Genomic DNA, 27363 nt, shown 5'->3' on the forward strand with positions numbered 1-27363 from the left:
TGCAGAGATCCTTACGAGGAATAACTGGCGAGGATTTTGCGATCGCCTCTCAGGCACACTGAGCACAGCAAAAACGTGGTCGATTCTTCGCTCACTCACAGATCCCACCACAACAAAGGGAAAACATTTCAACAGTTGCACATCCTAATGCAAGAGTACAGGGACTATGTCTCGACACTCCTCAGAGAGCTAGAGAAGCATTTCATACCCACAGGCCCGCCGCCGCAGTACCCTGACTATCCTTATGTAGGCGAGGCGAACGAATTGCTCGATGCAGACATCACATCTGACGAGGTGTGGGTGGTCCTACAAGACCTACGCCGCAACACGGCACCGGGAGCCGACCACATCCGATTCGCCACCCTTCGTAACCTCAGTGACGCGTATATTAACCACCTCACCCATATCTTCAATGATTGCTGGCGCAAGGGCATGCTTCCCCAAGCATGGCGACACGCCGACATCACACTGATCCCCAACCCGGGCAAGCCTGTTAAGGTTGAAAACTTACGACCCATCTCCCTAACATCCCGCATGGGTAAGCTCATGGAGCATGCACTCTTGCGGCGTCTGCAGCCCTTCCTCGAAGAAAAAATCATTCTTTTCTAACTCTCAATTCGGATATCGGGCTCATCTGTCTGCCAAAGATGTGCTTTTACAATTGCGGGAGGAAGTCATAGGACCTCCGTTGTCCGCCCAAACGAGAACACTCATCGCCTTAGACCTAAAAGGGGCATTCGATAATGTTGAACATGACCTCATCCTTCGCAATGTTGCACATTCACACTGTGGAATTCGTATGTACAACTATATCCGCGCATTTCTTCGAGATCGCACAGCCACCGTAGGAATGGGACCACATCGATCCGGTACGATTCGCCTTGTAGGACGTGGGACATCCCAGGGCTCAGTTCTTTCCCCTACTCTATTCAATATCGTGCTCGCAGGGCTCCCCCGGCTACTCGACCAGATCCCTGATGTCGCCCACGCTATTTATGCGGACGACATTACTATCTGGTCGACACGGGGTTCCGACGGAGCCATCCAGGACCGACTGCAGCAAGCAGTCGATACAGTTCCCGAGTACGCGAGAAAAGGCGGCTTAAGATGTGCTCCGGGAAAGTCGGAGCTCATAATCATTCGCCCCCGGAGCCGTTCCGCTACTCCCCCTATCACTGTGCATGTGGATGGCACACCGATACCACAGGTTAATCGTGCTCGTATCCTCGGCCTACACGTCCAAGCGGATGGCAGGTCAAACTACACTGTTTCCCTTCTATCCAGACCAGATTGAGCAAATTCTGGCCATGATCCGGAGGGTCTCCAACAGGCGCTCGGGCCTTCGAGAAGAGGACCTGCTGCGCTTGGTGAAGGCACGCGTGATCCGCCGCCTTACATACCATCTCCCATTTCAGCGGTTGACCCAAGCGCAACAACTTCGCATAGACGCAATGATTCGCAAAGCCATGAAGCTGGCCCATGGCCTGCCGAACTACACTTCCACACACCGTCTCCTTAACTTAGGGACACATAACACACTAGGCGAGCTGCTAGAGGCACATTGGGTCAGCCATCGCCAGCGCCTCGTATACTCACTCCTACTGGCCGCCATCTTCTCACACGGCTAAGATACTCTGTCCCACCCCTTGAGTCTGAAACCCGTCCAACGATCTTGTCGTCAGTGATAGGACAAGCACTAAGTATTCATCCATTGCCACGTAATATGCACCCCGAGCATGACAAAAGGCGGCGCAAAGCCCCTGTACGATACATTGGCCGCATGCTTGGAAACATCCCGGAAACACATACTTTATACAAGGACATATCACGCACTCAAGAGGGCTATACCTCGGTAGTTTTGGATGGCACCGAATCCCTGAGAGACTCTGCTGCAATGCGCGGAACAAATGTCACTTACGGAGAAATTCATGGTGTTGCTCGTGCAATTCGATACGCCATCCGTGTTCCTGAGGAAGTGTATCTGTTGACGGACTCGCAACAGGCATGCCGGGCGTCCCTATCAGGACATGGCATCCCGAGAGCGGCGCACCAAATTCTCAAACAGATCCCGCAAAATACACCAACCACACCTCCCCGCATCCACTTACTCTGGACCCCTGGTCATACCTCGCTGCCGGGTAACGAACGCGCACATGCGGTTGCCCGAGAAATTTCCCTCCGGGCGACTCGGCGTGGTGAGGCGACTAGTTCAGAGTGGGGGGATCCCTAGCTCCGTTACAAAGACATACTACGTCATTATACACGCATTTGTCGCACCCACGCCGCACCACCGCCGTCCTTCTCGCGGGAGGAAGCAGTGGCATTACGCCAGTTACAAACGACAACTTTTCCAAATCTTGTCTCTCTCAATAAATTCTACCCACACTGTTATGCACATCGTTGCCCTGGTTGTGGCAGCTCGCCCGCAATCTTCCACGTCACGATTGAGTGCACAGCAAACCTCTTTCCTCCCTTGCCAACTCTCCTTTACCCCCTACGCAACAAAGAGCTGTGGGACGATGCCCTCCGCGACGGACCTCCCGAGGTCCTCCGAGCTGTGATACAACGGGCTCGAAACATCGCCGGAATCATCTTAGGAACCCTGGACTGAGGGTTCCTCCCACACTGCTCTCGCCATTCAAATATTATTAATAAAGATGTCTTACTCTCTCTCTCTCTCTCTCTCGCTGGTCTTTGTATTCAGCCAATACTCTTATTGCTATTTGTGATATGCTCCCTTGTGCAAAGTTTCTCAGAGCCGTCCGCGAGTCGCTTATGATTAGTGTAGTTGAGGTGGATGCATGCTATTGCCAGGGCAGTGGCTACTTCCTCCGCCTGTTCTGCGAAGCTCGTTCTGACCGAACCGCTGACCTGATGATTCCCTCTGTAGTCCACTACTGCTATAGTCCTTTTGTCATTTCCTTTATACTTGGCCGCGTCTGCATAGGTGGTTTCTCGGGAATCCTTAAAGTTCTTATGTATATTTTTGGATCTTCCTGCCCTCCTTTCCTGATGATGTTCAGGATGCATGTTTTTTGGTATTAGTGGGATTATCATACATTTCCGCATGTCATAAGGGATATCCTTTTTGGAGCCAAATTGATTTGTGTAGTTTATTCTCATTTAATGTAGTATATTTCTGTCTGTTTTACACTGCGCCAGTCTTTCATATTGTGCTATTTTCTGAGCTTTTATAAGCTCTTCTAAGGTAAAGAAAAATTAAATTATGGGGTTTTACGTGCCAAAACCACTTTCTGATTATGAGGCACGCCGTAGTGGAGGACTCCAGAAATTTCGACCACCTGGGGTTCTTTAACGTGCACCTAAATCTGACCACACGGGTGTTTTCGCATTTCGCCCCCATCGAAATGCGGCCGCCGTGGCCGGGATTCGATCCCGCGACCTCGTGCTCAGCAGCCCAACACCATAGCCACTGAGCAACCACATCATGAGTTAATTCTCTGAGTTGTGTGACACAGGAAAATCTACTGCGGAAGCCATGCTGGCAATTGTTTAGCAGGAAATTCTAATTTAAATGTTTAATTATGTTAGAGAAACGAACAGGATTCAGCACTTTGCAGACTGTACTAATTATTGACACGGAATGGTAGTTGAACCCCTAACTTCGTTGTCCAGATTAGAGCACCGGTACTATATTTGTTATTTCACAATCAGAGGGCGGGCTGCCCTCCTCGTTCAATATTGTAAACAGAAGATAGAACTATTTTGAAACTGAGCATGCACATGATAATAACAAAGCATTCGGTATTTAGTCTGGACCACTGGCTTTTGTAGGATTTAATTACTTAAAATAGCTTCAATTCCGTGTAGACTAAACACAACCTTTTCCATAGTAACATCACAAAATATTCTCGGAAAATTCGCAAGCGTGTGTGCACGAGTAGAAAATACAGATTTAAAAGACGAGACAAAGCAATCAGCTTTCTGCTCACTGTTATGCTACACAAAGGTGTCACCGTCAACGATAGTTGGTATCGTTAGATCATCCTTCCCGTCTTGTTTTTTTTTTTTTTTTAAGATCTGCCGCACTTCTTTCGGCCGATCTATTATTCTCAAATCTAGGGTTTTAAAGTAATTGACCAGCGCATTCTTTATGTCGTCATTCATTTTAGTTGGAAGTATTTACAAGATTTCGTTTGACTCTCCCTCCAGTATTTTTTTGAATTTATTGTTTGCATTCTGCCTCTTGCGAACTGATCGTTGCGCATCAGCTGTAAATCAGGGCTTACTTTTGCTTCGTCTGTAACTGATATCAGCCATCAGGGAACATGTTGCTTATCAAACTCAAACAATTTACTTTTTAACGTTACTCAGATATCTTCTAGGTCGGACGTATCTGACATCGCCTCTGTATTCACTTCTTACGTTTGTCTCTCCCCTCTGCAATGTATAACTGTACCTCGAGGGTATAATAAATGAAAAATGAAAATGAACATTAGATTAACCTACACGTAATACAATAAATTTCGGCCAGTCACATGTAGCTTTTGAATAATAACGTGCGCGTTCTAGAAGGCTGCTTACGAAGCAACTTTCCTACCTTCGAAGTGTCTAAAATGTCGCCGTTTGCTCTATCACGTCGCTAGAAATCCGCCGGTCACTAAATCGAAAAAAGTGCCCTACGATTATGATAATCCATAATGCGAAACTTGAGCGCAGCTATATACGTATTTTTTTTTCATTTCGAGATATATTGAGGCAAACGATCTGAGGCAGAAATTACCGCACCGACTGGCCAGTGCCGTCAGCTCCTTCGCAGAAGTGTGGCCAAGCTCGGATGACGAGCAGCGTCGGAGCCAGCTGCGGAAGACGACGAACAATGCGCGAGCACGAGCGCGTTCGCGCGGTTGCGCCCAGGTGCGCCGACGCTCGACACAGGAACGGGCGCCGATAAGAGGTGCGCTCTAAAGACTGCCGCTAAACAGATAAGAAAGTCGCCAAGTTTAGTGGCGAAATCGCTAAAATGGTAGCTCTGGTGGTGTACGCCCTCCCCTGTAGATATCTGGCACACCTTTAGTATAGGTGAATAGGAGGAGATCCCCGCGTTATCCGTGGCCATGCTTTATTTAAAATTCTGACGCAAATTTCGAGTTTTACTTCAGCCATTCTTCAAGTAATCCTGGTTTCTCCCCCGTCTTTCTTTTTCAACCTCTTCTTTGTTTAATGTCGAATTTCTGATGTTCTTTCTACATGTAGTTGACTGATACCAAACAGAATATTTTTCATCTTGTACCCCTATTCCGATGTAAATACTCACATGAAATGGTATTAACAGTTTCTAGCTTTTATTATTAGCGTCACCCTTTTTCTTATTGTCCTACCACCCGCTTCTGGCCAGTATCTTCGTTGCGGCCGGGTATGTGCCAATGTGCGGAATCATCATCATTAGCAGCCGCGTGCTGCTCGCGAGGATAAGAAGAAGACCAAGACCGTGGAGTCGGCTTCGCGCTTGCCGTCAGCGTCTTCTCCAAAGGTCGGAATAGAGCAACCAGGAGGCACGACGATCTATGCCCCAACCGTGAGTGTCGTCTTTGCATCCCGGCTTGCTCGTGTCCAAAAGCGTTTTTTTTTTTCGCGTAGTTGATGTGTGTAGGCTTTGCAAGAGCGATTTTCGACGCTGCCGAGTATATGGCGTCTACTGCGCGCTTCGACATACTTTTTGTCTCGGTACTCCTATTTACAGTTCTAAGCTAGCTGAAAAGATGTGCTTAAAAATACGCATAATCATATCATCCTCATCATCATCCTATTATGTCCACTGCAGGACGAAGGGCTCTGCCTGCGATCTCCAATTACCCATATCCTGCGCCAACTGATTCCAGCTAGCACCTGCGAATTTCTTAATTTCATCACCCCACACAGTCTTCTGCCGTCCTCGACTACGCTTCCCTTTCTTGGCACCCATTCTGCAACCTTAATGGTACACCGGTTATCCAACCTACGCATTACATGACCTACCCAGCTCAATTTCTTTATATTAAGGTCAATTAGAAAACCGGCTATGCCTGTTTCCTCTCTGATCCACACCGGTCTCTTCTCGTTTCTTAACGTTACGCCTAACATTCTTCGTTCCATCGCTCTTGCCGCGGTCCTTAACTTGTTTTCGAGCTTCTTTGTCAGTTTCCAAGTTTCTGCCCCTTATGTCAGCACAGGTAGAATGCATTGATTGTACACATTTCTTACTACTGCTCGAAACTGCGCATGCGCCAGCACGTCTGAGGTATTGTCATCAAGAAAAACCCGCGGTGCTAATGCCGAATGCCAAAGACGCGGCGATGCCGTCTCCCCTGAGTCCACTCACGCAACACCTGGTGGGATAGTGCAGCAGCAGGTTTTCGCTCGATCTGCTCCGTCGAGGTGCGCTTGTGCTGCGGCGTCGCAGCCAATTGGAGTTAAGGTGCCGTATCGCTGCTACAGACGCCGGCTGTTCGCTCAATGATCCGTTTGACGCCCTTTAATTTAAAAAAAAAATGCGGATCACACGTAGTGTAACAATCGACGTAAGCAAATCTTTCTGTGCTGTTTGCTTTGATTCACGATAATTAGCGGCGAATGCGTAATTTCTTCAGCGTCTACTGCAATATGAGAGTGGCGGGTTGCTGGTTAATGATACTTTGCGTGCACCAGTGCTGTTTGCCTGCGTAGTATACAGAACACACAGCGAGACATGTTTGCTTGAGGTGTTGTTGTGCGCCATTGTTCATAACCACTGAGAAGGTTAGTATTGTCATTCCCTCAAACAAGACATCGCATCATGGCAGAAGTGTTAAACTTGAATTATGGGGCTGTACGTGCCAAAACCACAATCTGATTATGAGGCGCGCCGTAGTGGCAAACTACGGCTTAATTTCGACTCACCCCCCCCCCCCCCCAATTTCTTTAGCGATGATCTAAATCTATAAGTGCACGAGTGTTTTTGTATTTCCCTCCCGTAGAAATGTGGCAGCCACGGTCGGGATCGAACCCGCAACCGTGGTAGGGACAGAAGTGTTGAAATGACGTGCGACACCTCGCCCAGACGTATACGGTACTTTTATGCGGCTTTGAGTCTGCACGCCATCCGTCAGTTGTCCGCTTGACAAATTTCCATGGTTTTTATTTTTCCGAAGTAGGAGAAACGTACCGTACAGTACCTTGAACTTAATTTTCTCGAGTTTGTCCGCAACCCTTTTGTGTATAGTAGCCGCGTTTACTGGCCTTCTCATGTCGCTTTTTCCCTCTCCCGCCATGAAATAATAATAATATTTGGGGTTTTACGTGCCAAAACCACTTTCTGATTATGAGGCACGCCGTAGTGGAGGACTCCGGAAATTTTGACCACCTGGGGTTCTTTAACGTGCACCTAAATCTAAGCACACGGGTGTTTTCGCATTTCGCCCCCATCGAAATGCGGCCGCCGTGGCCGGGATTCGATCCCGCGACCTCGTGCTCAGCAGCCCAACACCATAGCCACTGAGCAACCACGGCGGGTGCCCGCCATGAAATTGCACTGCGCGCTTGCTCGTATACACTCTCACCGATCTCGCCGCTTCTCGCCGTTATAAGGCGCTGACATGCCATGCGGTCGACGCTAGCGCGAAATAAATAAATAAAATTGAACGGTGTACCTCTGCAGTGCCTAAATAAAAGAAGACATAAGGAGCATAAATTCCCAGAAGTTAAATTATGGGGTCTTAAACGTGCCAAAACCACGATCTGATTATGAGGCACGCCGTAGTGGGGGACTGCGGAAATTTGGACCACCTGGGTTTCCTTAACGTGCACCTAAATCTAAGTACAGTGGCGTTTTCGCATTTCTCCCCTATCGAAATGCGGCTGCCGTGGCCGGGATTCGATCCCGCGACTTTGTGCTTAGCAACCCAAAACCACTGCCACTAAGCAACCGCGGCGGGTAATTCCCAGACGTTCAAACTAGCTGGCCAACATCCAAAACCTGTTGAACACGCAATACGACATAGCGCAGATTTCCACTTCCAATAAATGAGTCAGAAAGCGGCCGTATATGTATACGTGTTCGCACGTCTGCGGCATAACGGGTGATACATTTAAGCACACAAGTGTTCGGCATAGCTCAACTTTAACCGTCTCTACTGTGCTACGTTAGCCACGTCCTATATATGTAGGCGCAGGGTACACTCTTAAAAATAAAGTTAGTAAATAGCTAGCAAATGCAGGTGTTTACTAGATCACAGTGTATTTTACTACCTTCTTAGTAGCTCTGTACTAGCCAGCGGCTATAATAAAACTAGTAAGTGCTGCTTTTACAAGCCCGGAAAACTACTTAGTAGCTTTGTTAAGTAGCTACTAAGCCACTACTAACTCGCCTGGAAGTGGCCTATTATGCTGAGATTGTGGCAGTGTTATGCAAAATTGAGTTTAATTGTGGTGTTGTCCATTATGTTGGGTGCGACGTCGTAGCATACATATATGCAGACAGTAGGCTGTAGAAATTTGCGTACAAATGTTTGATTATTTAACCAAGTGCCTTGATGCTCACCGGTGCAACATGTGCTCCTTCATGCTACGGCTATAAATATTCTTCAGGATGCCCTTTGAGTAAGTGTCGCATAGTAACTCTTTGTCATTCTCTAAGTGTGTTCTTGCTTATCATTGCTTGTTGGAGATATGTAGTATATTCTTACCCGGAGTCAGTGCCCCGTAATGTCCCTGGTAAACAATGTGTGTATATGCCCTAATATATAGCCAAAGGACGCGGTTCTCTATCTTTTTATGTATATATTTTTATTTTACTTTCTTATGCTCTTACTTCCCCGTACGTGAGTACTGGTAAGACACACAGCTGGTTATACACTTTTCTCATTATCCCTCAAGAGAAAAGTGTATAACAGCTGTGTCTTACCAGTACTCACGTACGGGGCAGAAACCTGGAGGCTTACGAAAAGGGTTTTACTTAAATCGAGGACGACGCAATGAGCTATGGAAAGAAGAATGATGGGTGTAACGTTAAGGGATAAGAAAAGAGCAGATTGGGTGAGGGAACAAACGCGAGTTAATGCCATCTTAGTTGAAATCAAGAAAAAAAAAATGGGGGGGGGGGCATGCATGGGCAGGACATGTAATGAGGAGGGAAGATAACCGATGGTCATTAAGGGTTACGGACTGGATTCCAAGGGAAGGGAAGCGTAGCAACGGGCGGCAGAAAGCGGATGAGATTAAGAAGTTTGCAGGGACGACATGGCCACATTTAGTACATGACCGGGCTAGTTGGAGTAGTATGGGAGAGGCCTTTGCCCTGCAGCGGGCTTAATAATAATAATAATATTTGGGGTTTTACGTGCCAAAACCACTTTCTGATTATGAGGCACGCCGTAGTGGAGGACTCCGGAAATTTCGACCACCTGGGGTTCTTTAACGTGCACCTAAATCTAAGCACACGGGTGTTTTCGCATTTCGCCCCCATCGAAATGCGGCCGCCGTGGCCGGGATTCGATCCCGCGACCTCGTGCTCAGCAGCCCAACACCATAGCCACTGAGCAACCACGGCGGGTGTGCAGCGGGCTTAACCAGGATGATGATGATGATGATGATGATGATGATGATGATGATGATGATGATGATGTTCTTATAATACTATCGACTTCATATGACAATGCAAGCGGCCTTTACAAATCGAATAGGCCCAACTGTATATTGTTGGTAAATATATTTCAGTTGCGTTAGTAGCTGCACTTACAGAGGTAGTATTTAGTTAGTACTAAGTGAAAAGTACTGTAGTTTTACTACCTGCACTTACCTCGAAGGTAGTGCTTTTTGGGACAAGTAGCGTGCTAATATTTATAATAGTTAGTGAATATGACGACATTCTTTTTCCCTAAGAGCGCAGCTTTCCCTGCGCAGGCCCAAGAGCGACGGTGCCGGTGCGCGCGTGCGCAGCCCATCGACCGGTGCGGGTCGGCGGCGGCACTCGCGACGAGCTCCGGTTTCGCCGTCCAAGTCGAGCCTAGCCGATCGCCGCGTCCGTAAGAGACAACGGAGCACCGCCTCACCGGATGACCAGATCGGGGCACCGCTGACCGCACCGCCGCCTGTCGCGCCCAGCGAACGTCGGGTAACGCGACTATAGACAGGGCGCTATAGAGAATACAAGAACACGCTAAATAAGACCCTGCTCCGTTAAGTGTTCGTGTCACGGCGCAAGAGATGGCACAAAAGACGACGACGCACAAGACTTTGCGACATAACAGCTGCCTTCCACTATTAGCCTATGCCAACCAAACTGACAACACTTGAGCATATATAATATCTCGTAATTGCGCGATAACAGACATCGCAGACAGAACACTATACACACAGGAGCGCCATGTTCTCTGAGTGATGTCTACTTTCCCGCCGTCGAAAGTAGTATTTAAAGTAAGCCGCTTCCCGGCAAGAAGTCCTTTTAAACTTGAGTAAAGTCCGTGCCCTGCCGGTACCCGGGCTTGAAGTCTTCCTTCAGTGGAGGGGGGCCCTCATAGGGCGGCGACCAATATAGCTCGCGTACGCGCACACGCGCTCTCTCACGCACGCACACACACGCACAAAAGTATAACATTAAAAAAAGAACGAAAAAGAGGACGAACGTTATGGCATATATGTTTACTGACGTTTCCGCCAGAAAACAGGCCTTCGCCGGAGTGAACTCAAGTATATATACAGTATATACATTTGCCTTATGTGTATATATGCAAGAAAAGAAGGGAGACCGAGGGGCTCCAATCCTCATAATTACAACAATAAAAAGCCAATAGACAATGAAACCGGGGAAAGCGTAGACGAAATCAGCTGCTGTAGTTCAAATGGAAATTGAGAAAGGAGCGAAGAAAAGGAAATGAATGTGCATGAAAATATAACTTTCTGCCGGTGGGATCTGAACCTACAACATCCGCATTACGCGAGGTGCTGCACATATCTGTCAGACTGGGGACCTCGAAGTTCGGGAAGCTCGCCGAGGGCGGGACGATAAAAGAAAGAAAAAAAATCGCCCTTTTTTGGGGGCCACAGCAACATTACAAAAAAATGAGAATGGCTGCCAGCACACTTATTAGACGTCTCAGCGCTCGTGCTCTGATCGAAGGCGGCCCATGCCCACGTGTATTATTCAGGAACACGTTCCTGTCACTTCACAATCGCCTCTTCTTACTTTTTATATGCTTCTCCGCATAACAAGAATGTGTAGCGCTGAAGCTGACTTAACAAAACCTGCCATTATGAAGCGCATATCGGACTTTTCACTCACGTTCACTCTTAACGCATATCTCAGTCTGCCAGTGCACTGAGTTAGACCTACGCTGACTACGCACAAAAGGCTTGGATTTATACCTGACTTTGGCTAGCTACCTAGCGCATATTGACAATTGTAATGCGGCTGCGCTGGAATACGTGTGTTCTTTTTACTTGCATTCATTTTTTTCTTTGGGTTGGGACAGATTTTCAGAAAATTTCTGGCCGTGTCCGTAAAATTTGGAGGATTGGTCGTAATTCGCGAGTCTGTCGGATAAATCGGGAGAGTTTGCAAGTATGGTTGTACTACCAATTGTGCTACGGCAACGGCTACATCAATTTATGTATTTAAAGCGAAGCACAGGATCGCGGCAGTAGAGATGGCGAAAAATGCAAAAAGCACGTAGGGAAGGAATGCTAGTTTCGCCATAAAGGCGAAGCATTGATTCCTATAGCAAATTACTAAACAGCTGTAAGAAGTAACGTTAGCCTTTTTATCGGCTGTATGAATTCCGATAAACATTCGCTTACTGAATAAATTAGCGCACACAGGTAAGCATGAATGTATTTTACTCGATGACCGCGGAAACTCGCTGTCGCAACAATGACGCGATGAACAGAGGCAGCAGTGGCGAACGAACGCTCCATGCTGCCTCTCGCTTTGACGGGTCTCCTAAGCTTGAGATCACACGACATTCTGTACTAGGTGCACTAGGACAGAGCGCGCAAGAAGCCACAAGAGATGCTGCACCACACGGAAAATTAATTCCAAGATAGGGCGCGCGGCCGCGCTGAAACGTTCTCTAGAATTAAACAATTTTTTATCGTTATTCTAAAAATAACTATTATTCTGAGTGTATTTCGGGCATTTATTTAATGTGCCGATTCAATAAAGCACTTGAAAAGAAATGTCATTTTGAAAACACTTTCCAAAAATAACTCGGGAAGTGATTTAAGGGTTAAAAACATGTCAACTGAAAGCAAATAAATCTGGCTGCAACACGGATTATTACTTGCCTTGCTTCATTGGCATCCTCAGGCACCACAACCATATATTTTACGGTTTAGCACCTAATTACCTAAAAAGGGAACAAAATACATGTGGTATAACACAGCACTCATAATACCCAACTAAATCAGTGAAAATTAATAGGTCACCTAAGAGAAACCAAGGAGAACCTTGACTGATTCACGGGGAAGTAGCCTCACGCTCGTGCGGCCCACGAAACAGCATGCTGTGCCAAGAATCTTAGTCGAAAAAGGGTGGTGACCGTCATGTGCAGCGCCTCGGGGAAATTCATGCAGCATTGCGGCAGCACTTGCATTCCTGTTTTTACTCATTCCACATGAACCGATTAATCTCGACTAAATCCTTAATCGAAAATTTTGAGAATTAAGATTACCCCGCACACGGTATTACCGGTAATAAAAGTGGACAGCCCCTTTAGCATACGCCAAGGAGGGTGAAGGCGAAAACCTGCGCGCTCAAAAGACGTTCATTAGATTACTTGACATTCTCATTCAATGCGTTGTTACTTATCATTTCTTTTTCTCCTACAGGAGGTCGGGTGTTCGTGTGCCATAATTGACGCTGCCTTAATTAACTTTGTCTTGATTAACTTCGCCTTAACGCCAAAGGTCGTGGTTCGACTTCCACATAAGCTCGAGGGTTCGACTCCCAACGAGGACCGGCCGTGGGTTCGAGTGCCTCGATGAACACTATCTTAACTAATTAATAAAGGGAAAATCAGACATCCATCCGTTCGTAGCAATTGCTACAAAGGATACCTACACGGGTTCCTCGAAAGAAAAGCCTCACAGTGGAAGAAAAATTCGTCCTGGTCCGGAAACCGAACCCGGGACTGCCGCCTTTCCGGGGCAGCCGCTCTACCATCTGAGCTAACCAGGGGGCCAGCAGATGGCAGGGCGAAGTCGAATTTGTCGACAACAGGAAGTAAAGGCAAGAGTTTGACGTAATAACTCTGCGGAAACCGGCAAGGTGGAGAGGACCAGGAAAAATTTTTATTCAACTGTGAAGGTTTTCTTTCGAGGAACCCGTATGGGTTTCCTTTGTAGCAATTGCTACGAACGGGTGGATGTCTGATTCTCCCTTTAATAATTATTTCTCTCCACCTTGCGGGTTTCCGCAGAACTATTATGTCTATCTTAATTAACTTTGCCCTTTTTTGGCATGATGAGCGGCATCGGAGCCAGCTGTGGAGGAAGATCGCGAACGTGCGAGCAGGGGCACGAACGCGTGTCTGCGCAAGGCGAGCTCGCACGAGCCCCTGCTTAAATATCGGGGTGGGGTGGCGCAGTCTGCACCCCCCCTAACTTTATGCATTGGGCAGTACAATGTCATAGACCTAAGACATCATGCATTGTCTTCTCTAGTCGGTCTTAGGTCTCCTCAAGCACTTCTGAAGGCCTCGAGTGTTCCGCAAGACTAAGGAGTCCGCGACCCCTCCAGGCATCCTCTATGGATGACTTAGGGAGGTTCACGAAGTGACGGGCCACGGGCCTTTAACGAGCATCGTGTGCTGAAGTGCTGTTTAGATATCTCGAGAGTTTCGGCGACACGACTGTGCGCAACTGCTTACGCAAGTTGATTTATAGGCCACGGTGTGACCAAGCAAGCTACAGTGTTGCTGTTCAACCGGCGGTACCGTTTTCTGCAGAGCTTGATGTTGGATTTTTAGCTCGTTTGAGGCTCAGAACCGCCAATGACATAAAGCATTTTCTATGCAGAAAAATTGTAAGCTAAAGGACGTTCGGACTGGCGTTGTTTCACCATGACAGAAAAACAAAACAACAATATCAGTATTAGAAACAAAGATATTAAAGCAGGCGTGACATGAAATTTTCACCATGTCATATTACTGCGTTACATGAAGGTCTAAGTTCTCAAAATTATTGAAAAAAGAATACTGGCAAGAGTCAAAAAGCACCTTAAATAATTCACCCTGGTACGTATACCTGTCGCGACGAACTAGTTTCGTTTCTTTTCTTCGTTTTTTTTTCTCAGGAGGTGAATGGGGTCAATGCGTGAGGACCTCACGATACAATCGCGCGCTCCGTTTTTGTGATCGTTTCAGCTGCCACAGATGAGTCAGTTTGAACAAACACGCGCAACACTCTATTATTGTTATGAGCACCACCTCCATACCTGCAGTAAATGTGCTCTGTGTCACGACGCCACGATAACATAGGTGGCGCCAAGTTGGCCTTTGATGAAGCTATAGTCGCCTATTTCTATAGTGCACTCTCACGAAGTGCCGCAACACCTTTTCATTCTTTCCTCGTTCTCTACTGTGGCGACAGGTGAACGGGGCGATGACGTCGCATCAGCCGTCACCGCCGTCCCCAGGGAGCTTCAGCGAGAACTCGCCCTATTTCAACTCGCGCAAGGCGGTCTTCGTACGTAACACTTGCTCGTGTGTCTTCGATCCAGAGGTGCAAGAAACAATAGGGCATAACGTGACAGTCCAAGGAGTCTTAAAAGATTGCCGCAACGAAAAGAGTCATACGTGAACCGAATGAAGTCTAGTATATATACTAATAAGGCCTTACTTGAACGAGATGTACTTGTTTTGAGAAACAAAAAAGCGCATGATTCGAGGTCTAATTCGTGTCATTTTCGGCGCATTTTTCCAAAACAGGAGTACACAAGTTTGCAACACTTTGACGCTTATCTTGTCCCCAAACAAGAATTGTCATCTGCCTTGCGCGTATTTTCATTTTTTTTTTACCGCTGTTCGCCCGGTACATCAAGGTCACCAACAGCATGCGCGTTATCAGCATGACATAGCATTCGTGAGAGGAAAATAGCGAGCGCAGAGTTTTCTACAGAAAAAGCGCAAGCAGGAACAGGTGACGATTATTGTTTGGGGACAGTTGCAAAGTTGTTTTACTGCGTTTGTTAGCTTAGCCAAAAAAGCCGCTTATTTTTACGAGTATTTCCGTGTTGACTCGCTTCCGCTTCCGGCTCTACCACTTGACTCTTCTGCACTGGGTTACAGAGTAGCCCGTTTCCTCCAGTGTCCCCGGTCTCGGCACCCTCGGAGACGCAAATTTCACCGAACAATCCGACCAGAATTAGCCAGTCTCGGCGGCTCTCCAGGGTAAGGATCAGCGGTAACGGTGGTACGCCCGAGGTATCTGATATTCTTGCGACGAGTTATCAGGGCACGAGCGATGGACGATGTCGTTGCCCTCGTTCAGGCGTCAATGGCTCCGGTTGGCGGACTACACCGGGGAGAAGAGGAAGAGACTATGCTGGACAAGGTGCTCGAACGCCACGTGGTGAACCCGACAAGCGCCGACACCGGCCAGCGCCGCGGCAAGCCCCTGCTGTGCGCCGTGGTGCTCGTCATCGCGCTGCCCATGGTGGCGCTGGTGCTGTTCGCCGTGCTGGCCAAGACGCAGATAACTGTACAAGTGGACGCCGCGTGGGGTACTCTTTCTGCCACAGTCACAGCGCGTGTCGCGAATGGGCATCTTTCTGTGTATACCTCGGGGTAAAGATAATAATAATAATAATATTTGGGGTTTTACGTGCCAAAACCACTTTCTGATTATGAGGCACGCCGTAGTGGAGGACTCCGGAAATCTTGACCACCTGGGGTTCTTTAACGTGCACCTAAATCTAAGCACACGGGTGTTTTCGCATTTCGCCCCCATCGAAATGCGGCCGCCGTGGCCGGGATTCGATCCCGCGACCTCGTGCTCAGCAGCCCAACACCATAGCCTCGGGGTAAAGACGGTTGGATGGATACTTCTTTAATCATTCAAGATGGCCCGATGACTTACCGAGGCCAAGAGAAGAAAGGGAATGGTACATCAATACTAATATTGACCCCGGAGTCCAGCTAGCTCTGCGCGACGAAATGTAACAGTGCAATTAGATGTTTCCTTTTATACCGGGGCTCAGCCCTTCCGCGACCTCCGAAAGCGAGTCCAGCATGCCCAAAGGGCTGTCGCATCTCTGCGAAAGCCCCGTGTTTTACAGAAATTCATAGCCAGTTACAGAATCAAGGCGTCCTCTTTTAAGAGAACTAGCTCAAGCTAAGAAAATTTGTCATGTCTTCGATAAGCAAACTTCACATTTGAAGAATTCTTTCTGAACTGGATGACAAGTTGCGTCACCCCAGAGTCGCACGATTTCCAAACTGCTCTCGCCCTTTGGCGACAACGAACATTAAGTGGCGCTCCATTGGCAGGAATGACACAGCTCACTGTTCCCGCCTAATCCCGGCGGGTCGTCTGGAATAAAACCGATAGCAAAAGGTCGGTTCAGGAGACTTGACAATTCAAAACTTAGACCTTTATCGCAGAACAGGACACGACTGCGCAAAACGACAGCTCAAAGCGCTGGGATGCATCGTCGTTATGGCTCACTCACACTGGGCCGACCATACACCAATTTTGGTCTGCCGACTATCGGCTACCGCGTTCTTTACTTTCATGTCGGTGCCTCTGTCACACTGTACCGACGCCGAGCTCTGCGGCGACCGTAGGCAGATTGTCGACGTCGGTACAGTGTGAGAGAGGCGCCGACACGAGGGAAAGAATGCTGTCGCCGATATTCGGCAGACCGAAATCGGTGTCGGGTCGGCCTAATGTGAGTGAGCCTTTAGCGGCGCACGCATATGCTCAGCACAGGAAGGACTAATGTACCGGCGGCAAGCGCTCAGGCGCTTGCCGTGAGCAAGCTTGTGACGCACTCTCAGGCATAATGTTCGTTCGCCGCCAGGCTCGGTGGCCTGCCAAGCTCGGCAGGCAGCATTGGTCACCGCACTGCAATAAACACCGACGAGCACAGCCGCTCGGCGGTCAGTCATCGTTCAGCACCACCACGCTGCGGAGCGTCCGTCTAACGGAGGGTGCCTCCAGCCCTACCTTGTTCACGAACCCGGGTGGATCGTGACAGTAATTGTGAAGTTCTGTTAGTACAGCCGTTTCGTGAGCAGGGGCGCGATCGGAGATCGTTGTTCGAAACGCGCGTTCAATTTACGTTCAGTTTGAGTTCAGTTTCGCCTCACGCGATTGGCCTAGGCCGCGTCGAGTCGTCAGCCACCGGGCGCGGCTGACGACTCGGCGGCTGATGAGCTGGACGTCAGCACGTCACCAATCACGTCCCATTTTCAGAATAGAGTCATTGTGAAGTGTTCTTTTATTATTATTTTTTGGAAGTATGGGATGAAGGACTAGGCCAATATTTCTGTTGGCCTTGTTATCGACAATTGAAGTCCGGTGAGCAAAAAGGTCGCAGACAGCTTTGCCGAAGAGTGTAAAACAGACGCGTCAGGCACGCGGTCTCTAACCAATAGTGCCGGGACACGAAATGATGAAGCGATGCATTTCGACCAGCATTTCAATGGTTGGCGAACTTCTGTCTGAGATACTTGAGTCAAGTAAGTGTGGAATGTCAGGCAAGTTCAGCGTCATCATGCGCTGTGGTATATTACAGAAACTGTTAAGAAACCGGAAATCATCTATTCAGTTCGTTGTCAGTGAGTCACCCTCCCGCGGTCGTTGAATGTCCGCATGCAGGCACGTACCGCGGCTCACACGAGCGTGTCGAAGGTGGGCTCGAGTGCGACAGCTTTCTCGGCATCCCGTTCGGCAACGCGACGGGCGGCGAGCTCCGGTTCCGGCGGCCCGTGCGCCCCGGCCAGTGGGCGCAGCAGAACACGGGGGGCAGCGCCCCCTGCCTGCAGCCGCCCCTGCGCATCGGCAACTTCTCCGTGTACGACGCGGCCAACAGCGGCTCGGAGGACTGCCTGCGGCTCAACCTGTGGACGCCCAGCATCAACGCAAAGGTCACCCTCGACATGTTACCGCATTGTACTGTGCTTTGTGTGCGCGCTAACGAACCCTGCGTGCTCAAAACTAATCCGAAGCCATAAACTACGGCGTCTCTCTTTACAGCTGCGTTTCTTTGTAATTGGGACCTTAAATTACGGTGCGTGGTCACAGTGCTCAATTAGAACTGGGTCGGCACTGCTACGGCTGACTGGCTAGAACGAGGTTTGTGGAAACGAGGAAGACAAAACAGCCTTGAGCAGATCTTAGTCTTCCCGTTCTGCCGTTCTCCCGTTCTGCTCAACAGCAACTCTCTTGATCAATCAACAAACGCCGAGCACGGAAGCTCGGCCCGATTGTGTCCCGTCTGCGTCTCTGCAGGGCCTCCCTGTGCTGGTGTTCCTGCACGGCTTCCAGTTCTACTATGGCGGCAACAGCCAGGAGTTGTTGCGCGGCGAGCTGCTCTCTGCGCTGGGTAATCTCGTGGTCGTGGTTCCCAACTTCAGGCTCGGCCCACTTGGCTTCCTTAGGGCGAATGCAAACAGCGAGTCCTCTCCGGGCAACCTGGCGCTATACGACCAGCGCCTGGCCCTCGAGTGGACGCGCGATAACGTGCGATTCTTTGGCGGCGACCCGGAGCGTCTGGTGCTGCACGGCTACGAGGCCGGCGCCGTGTCCGTCGGCTACCAGCTGCTCTCTCCCGAACCCCACTGGGTCAAGGGGGTGCCCAGGTACAACGCACATCAGGCGCAATAGCCGCAACTCGATCGATGCTATGTAGCGGGAAACTTTTCGCCCGAAGGCCGAACCACTGAGAGCGGTAGCAAGATCCATTCTCTCGGCGACAGGAAAAAAATGCCGTTAGTTCTGGCGCGCAGGAGGCGCGCTGCATGCGTTCTCCCGCTAGTTTGGCCACACTTTAACGTGTAAGCTACACAGTACAAGATTCCACGTGTGATCCAGCGTCTGGCCCATGGTACCAAAAACCCCGCCCAGCAAGTTTCCAAAACGTTCCATCAGGCTCCCAGCAGTCTTTAGCAGCCATATTTCAGACTCGTCGGACGTCGTTTTGGACACCGCGTCACAGGATTTCTCCTGCAGACGCGTGGCGAAAATTACTTTTAAGGGGCCACTCACCAGGCCCTATAGCAAATGTTGGTTATACGCTTGAAGTTCTTACGTGTCTTCTAGGGAGCGTTCTGCCTCAAAATTTTTTCATATCGGCTCCCATTAATAACCGAGATAGAAATATTTCAGTGCCGCGAACACATGATTTCAGGAGCTCCACTGCACAGCGAGCCACGCTCTCCACTTGTCCCGTCTAGCCTCCGCAAGCGAAATTCCTTCCTTGCATTCTCCCATACCGGACCTCGAGGATCGCGTGGCGCATACGTCACGGGCCCCGCCTCGTTTTTTTTTTCTCCTGGCTTTACGTTGCGGCGTGCGCACTTCCGTTGACGGCGTTGCGCGCGAGTTGTTGTGACTGGCTCGTTTCGCGCAGCGCACGATTTACCCCAGTGTGCGCAAGGGCATATGACGCGTTGTAATTCAGTGCTACACGAATATTGAGGCAGAACAAGCGGATCGCAGAGCATGATCCCGGCGCTGGATCACGGTAGAAAGTGGCATAGTTTCGGTGCCTGCGCACGCGACTGCACGCACTTAGGAACAAGTAGACGAAGCGGAAGCACACCTCTCTAGCTTCGGTGCGATGCAAAACAAAAAAACACGGAGGCATTGCGTTCGTGTGTTTTATTATTTCCCTAAACTTCAATTCGTCAATTCAAGCAACAGATCACACAAATAAGAGATGTTGCCTTGAATAATTCTCGAACTCATGTGTCCCCACGAGCGACGTCACACTGTGGCCACGAGTACGTAGGCGCAGGGACACGAGCACGTCACCGTCCAGCTTGGAGAGCTGTTGCCGGGAGGGAAAGGGAAAAGGCGTTCGGATTGAAATTTCAGACCTTCCCGCGGTGCGTAGCGATGTCATTCTTTGCAAACACGATCGTTAACGCGCATTGTATGCTCTACGCTTGTCAGCTCATAATGGCCAGACCTGTTGAGGGGCCTTTAAGGACAAATAAATAGCTATCTTCCAGAAACTTACAGGATTACCTGAAACCGCCGCGCGCATTTTTCCGGTGGATGGCTCACGAAAGCAGGATTTTGTTTACGTAGGCTGTTTGGCAGATGGGAAAGGCAGCATGAAGACGGGAGGGAAAGCGAGCTGACCACTGTGCCCGCTTGCCCGCTTCTTTTACCCTTCACACCAGAGCGCCCACCCGATATGGGAAAGGAAGCAGCGAAGCGTACGCGTTTACAGCCATGTCGCCTTCGACGACTGCACGGCGAAACTCTGTTGTGCTGCAGCTTCAGCGGTGGCGCGCTCACTTAATCATGCATAGCCCCTTTTCAATATATATATATATATATATATATATATATATATATATATATATATATATATATATATATATATATATATATATATGCTTCCCATGCCTCCAGGTTCTTTTTTTAATGAAACGGCAACTCAAGAGCAACCTTCACAGATGTTAGTTCTTAACTATAAGTGTTCAGCGTGCACTGCCATGAACGAATAGAATTGATCACGCAGGCGCTCATTTACGCATATAGCTACCCATTGGTCCCATAGGGTATCGGCGTCTGCATCACAACGGGAGGCCGCTATTTGCGTGCTCCTTCTCGCATTTTACATCATTGTGCCCGTCACTGTATACTTTTATGCAGTGAATCTGCAATACGTGTGGGGCGGTGAGAGCCAACCGCACTGCTCGTTTCGTAGTGATCTTTTATAGGCGAAGTGCTATTTTGTGAATGTGTGTTATTACCGCCATAAGCTTCATTTCCCGTGAAGAAGGTATGTTTCTGGATAATTATTTCTAATTCACCGAGCAAAGTTTCTACGATACTCATTGTGGCTACACTCGGGTATCTTGCGAGTCTTAGCCTGATTACCCAAGCATGAAAGCTACGCACAGCCAACGCTCTTTGCGTACGAGGTTCGCAACGGCGGCGACCAGAGGCGATTTCGCTACCGCCGCTTTATAGCCTCACAATGCGCCTGGTTGTGTCTTTCGTTCACTTTGCGTCCTGTACTCGTGCTGTTTTTTTTCTTTGTGGGCTAGTGAATGGGTGAGCCCCTTTCACATTTAAGTTTAATCGTGAAGCACACGGCGGACTTTGTGAACCCCACAGTGACAAAAGAGCGACAAATATGAGCTGAAAGTTTCAGAAGAAAATGATAATGTAATGATCGGTCATTATTAAAGCACGTAATTAGCGCATTACAATACTTACCGCATTGCGTGTCATATGTGATACATAACAACGTCCTCTGACTAGGTAGAATCAACACAAAGGAAATCAGCACATATATTATTTACCCGGAATCTGTGTCATCTCTACCAAAGAAATTGAAATTAAAAGCGACCGTAACTCTGGAAATAATTTGTGCGTTATTTTTCTCTCAAAATATGTATGCCGGCAGCGCGTCACACAATGCACGAAAAGATCGTAAACAAACTGGTTATTTTCGCAATCCCTGGCCTAGAAAGCAGCGCCGCAGTAACAAAAGCGGGGGTTCAGTTTATTGTTTGAGTCCACTGTTATGCTTGAAACCAGGAAGATATTCCGATGGTTCTTCGAGACAAGCATTGCTGGCCGTATCATGTATCATACAGCATGCAGCTATGGGTTGCTTTGTGGACGAGAGCAGAAATTGTTTTGTTGTGAGAAAACAGATTTGCTGAGAAAATGTAGCACTTTTTACAGATCATCTGTTGGATGGCACCATTATTGTGATTTATATGTGATAAGATGAACATTTCAAGTTTTTTATAATCGACATAGCGTGGCGCCAGCCGTGTTACAAGAGCTAAAGGCAAGAAGAGCAACAAAGAACTCTCGGAGAAAGAAGGTATTCATGCGGCTTGCGTCAAGCTCCTAGTCCGCACAAAGGGAGAAAAAAAATTACATATATGGAAGCGCACTGCGGTATCCGGCTTAAGTATATTGCAGCTAATTTAGTCAACCAAGAATGATGTCATCAAAGTTTAAATAAACTTGTAATTTACCGAGCTTCGAGAAAAATACACTATATATTACGGCTGAGTTTCAAGTTTTTTTCAATGGTTGCCTTTCTGCATGCTTGTAAAATATGCCCGTAACTACATGGTGTAGGACATGATACGAAATTATTTCCGCTCAGAAAATCACGACATTGCGTTTCTTTTGAAAACTGAGGCTTGGTCCAGCATTTCTGGCGAAAATAAACACTTGTCAAATTTTTTTTTCACTAGAAAACACAAATTCATGTAATAAGAGGTTAAAAATACGACAGGGTAGCAAACGTATGGCTGAATCATTAGAAATTTAGATCTCTTTCTCGTTCCGTTTTCTATCGCTGAAAGTAACGAGAAAGGACAAAGCTTCATTTTGCGTCTCTTGCGATGTCCTCAGCTCCATTCCTGTGCCTATACGGCGCAAACGCAGGTTTCAGTTGCAGTTTGTTTAGGCAGAACACGTTTGTTATTTGTCTATTCAGGTTGATCCTGCAGAGCGGCTCTGCACTGCGCCTCTTCAAGAACAACACGGGCGACGCGAGCACCGGCAACGTGCGCTCGCTCCAAGTGAATCTCAAGTGCAACACCAAGGAAGAGGAGCCACAGCTGGCGCTCGACTGCCTGCGAAAGGTTGAGCCCGAGATGTTCGTGCAGCGCAAGGCGCACAAGGACATCGACTTCGTGTTCGGGCCCAGCTTCGACACCGAGTTCCTGCCTGGTAAGCGGCGCAGCTACCGAGAATCCTTGCCAAAGGCTTTGAAGCCACTGTCCGAGCCAAAATAGCCTGAGAAGTGTGAATCCTAGCCCTGCCAAGATTTGGAGCACTGGTATGCTGTACCGCGGCAGCTCTGGTCACACCATAGGACGGGTCTCGAAAGTAACGCTTGGCCATTTGAGGAGCACCTTGGCATACAACGGCATAGGCGGCGTTATGACTGAGGATGCCGGTTCAATCTGTCATCATGCAATGGGCGCTCGACCAGTTGCTTAACTTAAGGCACGTAACAGACTCTCGAACGCTTATGGAAAGTTATCGCTTTTTGTAGTATTTACAGAAAGTATCTGAACGAGTTAGCGGGGTAAGTTGAATGTGGTATTCAAGGGACTACTGCGATCGAACACACGTTGTGTGCTCATTAATCCCAGCCTTGGAAAGCACAGCGAGACATGTAAGAGCGTGGAAGACGTTAACGGATGCCTTCGACTCTGCCGGCGCATGGATACTTGAGAGGGACAAAGTATTGTATAAATTGGCGATTGCTGCGGAATGATTTATCTGTCGAAGAGTCTTGACGCCTCCCACTGTAAACATTCTACTGCATGCGGGATCTTCCGGGAAGCAATCCTTTAAATAATTTATTGCCTTTACGCTTAAATACGGAGCTACAATACCAGAAAATGACGATGTTGCGTTAAAGTGCAATCCCTCCGTTCTCGAAAGACATTCCATCGAAAAATTTCAAACGTAGGCGGCGACGCGGCAACATGACCTCCTGACACAGTGCAATACCGCATGGCGACCCGTTCACTCGATCCTGGATATACCCAGTTGCATAGCCGTAGACGAAACACGTCATGCTAAATTATGGATCACATCCGAAATTCACTCAACATGAAACTACGTTTTTATTACTTTTCCGCAATTCATTCACTCGTTCCACCGGAACATGCGTGATAGCACCCGCCAAATTAAAGATGTGAAATCTCAGCCTCAGTTTACAAGCAGCATCAAAAAATCACTTATGCGTATCTTAATAGCCGAGGATCAGCTTCAAGTTTGTCAAAAGCAGCTCTTTGGTGCAAAATATGGTTACTAGAAGATACCACACGTACCCGTTCAACGGCACTATCTACAGAATACACTTTCTATGCCCACCGCTCTCAAGACTGCAGGCGATGTCGAGCCAATCGAAGTCTTCAGACATCCAAAATTCACCGTGATTACTTCAAAACTTCTGTTATGAGGATTCGAAAGCAGGATTACTAGTGCAAAAATCCGAAATATGCAGGATGGATCGGCACAGCAAAAGCGCTTTCGTCGTGTTTTCCACTCGTGCCAGTCGTCTTTTCGCTCAAGAGCTTGCAACAGGGCCATTTCGCCCAGTGATCCAGGTTCCTTGTGGGAAGCTTCAAGAAAAAAAATAGGAAAATAGGAGCTGAGACAGTGCCTCTAAACTATAGGTGAGGAAGAAAAGTTTTCAAGTGGTCTCATCTCTTTTGCACGTATACGTGTACGGTCACCGCTGCAGCGTATCCGAGCCAGTTGCTGTCGGACGCGATCCACTCGAAGGAGGTGCTGCTGGGCACCGTCTCCGGCGAGGGCGTTGTGCTGGCCGAGGTCTACACGAGCCTCCGGAAGCCCATCAACCTTGGCGAATTGCTGGCCGCGTACGGCGTGGTGGACGTGGCGCGGCTCATCGCGCTTTACACCAACGCCGACCAGCGGGACAACCGCACCTGGGCGCTGTCGCACTTCAAGCAGCTGCTTGGTAAGCGAGTCTCGCAAAGTAAAACATCTGAAACGACTCGCGTTAACGGCGTAGCAAGCTTTATCACGCGCATCAGATCCAAGTTCGTTGCCTGGGTAACCACAGCGGGCGACCGATAGCGACCATTAATTTACACGCATTTTCTCTAGCTATATATATATATATATATATATATATATATATATATATATATATATATAGAGCATCGAAACTTTCTGAACCGCCCTTGACGCAGCCCCTTATCGGCGTGTGCAGGCGACGTGCTGTCCTCGTGCCCGGTACAGTACCTGGCAGAGCACCTGTCTTCGGGCAATAACCGCGTGTACAGCTACGTGTTCGTCCACAAGCCGAGCTTCAGCGGCTGGAACGATTCGTTTCCGGCGCAGTACGAGGACCTGGACTTCGTGTTCGGAGTGCCACTCCGCCGAGGACTGGGAACGCCGCAGGAACAGGACCTCAGCCGCCGGCTCATAAAGCTTGTGGCCACGTTCGCAAAGGAGGGGTGCGTCCATAGCACTGAGGTGCTCGTGCTTTCGCGCACAAGTCATATCTACAGCAGCATTGCGCTGAACACGAGGCCACGGGCTCGATACTTTCGGCTCTGGTGGCCGCGTTCGGTTATGGATACAACGTGGAAACGCCCTCGTACAAAGATTCGGCGAAGATTAGGCGGTCAGAAGTATTCCGGACTCCTTGGCGTGTCGGGAAGACCGCTGCAGACGATAACAAACAAGCGCCACGATGAACAAGTGGTGGCATGGCTGTGTTAGCATGGCTGCGTGGCATGGCCCTGCGCTTCATCTCGATGTAAACGAAGTAGCACTCAGCTTAGTCAGACTGTACGTATGTATAATGGTATCGTGTAACGCGAACTCGGCGTTTCTAGTATGTCTCATCGCATACAACCGGACTTTGGCCCATGAAACGCAATGCGTGCTACTTGTTCCGGGAACCTTGCAGGACGCTGCCTCAGTTGCGCGAAGGCGCCGAGTGGCCCGAGTTCCACGGCCTGGGCAACGACACGGTCGAGATCACGCTCGACGGCTTCTCGCTGGCAGCGTCAACACGTGCCGAGCAGTGCCGCCAGATACGACCCCACATCCTCTACTAGGAGACGCCTCGAAACCTCGGCGCTAACATGGCGGCCAGTCGACGTTTAGCCTGCTTGGTGTTGGGAGCAGTGCCTTCACCATAGGCACGCTTCCGCTTTTTCTAAGAGCGCTATTTCTTATTTTGTCACTTCCGAAGTCGTTTTTTTTTTTGCCGTGTTTTGCTCATTATTTCTTACTTGCGTATTCAACTGTATCGCAGTGCTGTTTGAACTGTTTGACTACATTTCGCTGCCCGACGAGTGACACTTTCTGCTTATTTTGTCTTTATTTCGGAGTACCGTTTTGAATGTATTATGTGTACTCGCTTGTTGCGCTAGCCACACGTTAATGTTGTAATAATGCAATATTAGATTGTCTAACCGTCCTGGTTCCGGTCACACGGACAGGAGGCGTCCGTCTTGAATGACCACGCACGTCAAAACGACATGCAACGCCAGAGGATCGCGTGGGACATCAATCATGTGCGACGCCAGCACCAACGTCTTGGGCGCTCTAGTTAATAGTGATATAGACGCGGAAGAGAAAGGGTACCAGACTCGGCTTCTTGACCAGCAGCAGCGATTATGAGGTGTGCGCGTTCACATCGCAGAAAATAGACTGTGCACTGAACTATGTGAACAGTGTTTCATTAACGTAACAATATTTTGGACCAGCTCACATATTGATTGTTGTGATACGGATTACATAGTATGTAACATGTGTGTGGAGCATTCTTAATAGACGTGGTATCGTGTGTAGCGTGTATGAACTTGATTGCGAAGTAAAGGATTGGGACGCTTAAGCTTCAGAATCTCTTTTTAATCGACCTATTTCTTATTTATCTTTCTAATGTAATGTTTCACGTGGGCTTATAAACACAACTTGAGGTGCTGAGATTCCTTTTGTATAAGTGTGTGTGCTTGGACTTATGTGATGAAATCTTGTAACCGTGGCAATTTTTTTATTTTAACGTTCAAGCCTGAGAAAATGCAATTTCGTGATGGAAAATGTACTACAACGTGCCCATCATGCAGTAATAGCCGAAAAATAAAACCAATGAGCGAAACAGCAGACCAGTGATTCGCCATATCCTCTGAACTCGCTTACCACGACGCATCGTACAGCAGGCAGCATTATCAAGAACATCGAGTACTTGGCGGTATACACACAACTAGGGGTGTGCGAACATTCGAAACTTTCGAATTGCGAATCTGATATTGTCCTCCTCTATCAGAGACTCCCAAGACAGAATTGTCGCGGGCACTGTCAGAGACAAACATTGCCTCATGGATGACTGCGCAGCCTTTGAGAAAATTTTGAGAAAATTCAGTACGATTTTCTTGCTAAATTCTAACGTATTTGTTATTTTCCTTTTTTTATTTTCATCCCCTAAAAGAATAGTCGGAGCCTCCATAGTGGGCATAAACCATACAGAGGCAAACCGACCAATCAGCTCATCAGTACACCCAGTTTGGATTTGAATAATTGTTAGTAAAATAGGCTGCTGCCGATGATGATGAAAATCGTCGAAGCGGATTGATCTCCACTATGTCAAACCGCTGTAGCTGACTTGCTTCGAGGTATATTTTACTAATACCCTTGACAAAGCGTCGAATTGTGTTGGTGTAGGTTAATTTAGGTTCTTTG

The 27363-nt window shown here is 48.4% G+C and overlaps 1 protein-coding gene across 2 annotated transcripts; it reads left to right on the forward strand.

Moving 5' to 3' along the window:
• Positions 1-5446: 5446 nt before the first annotated feature.
• On the forward strand, positions 5447-26772 carry LOC142582282 (acetylcholinesterase-1-like). 2 transcript variants are annotated; one of them, XM_075691785.1, is made up of 11 exons: positions 5447-5539; positions 9880-10090; positions 14563-14658; positions 15261-15362; positions 15463-15694; positions 17794-18062; positions 18427-18776; positions 22619-22854; positions 24386-24625; positions 24881-25127; positions 25586-26772. In XM_075691785.1, the coding sequence occupies exons 1-11, from the start codon at positions 5529-5531 to the stop codon at positions 25734-25736; spliced, it is 2145 nt and encodes a 714-aa protein (XP_075547900.1). In that variant the 5' UTR covers positions 5447-5528; the 3' UTR covers positions 25737-26772. The 2 variants fall into 2 exon arrangements, with proteins under 2 accessions (XP_075547900.1, XP_075547899.1); XM_075691784.1 differs by having other exon boundaries at positions 24881-25707.
• Positions 26773-27363: the final 591 nt, after the last annotated feature.

This window comes from Dermacentor variabilis, chromosome 5, assembly GCF_050947875.1.
Source record: "Dermacentor variabilis isolate Ectoservices chromosome 5, ASM5094787v1, whole genome shotgun sequence".
Lineage (NCBI taxonomy): Eukaryota > Metazoa > Arthropoda > Arachnida > Ixodida > Ixodidae > Dermacentor > Dermacentor variabilis.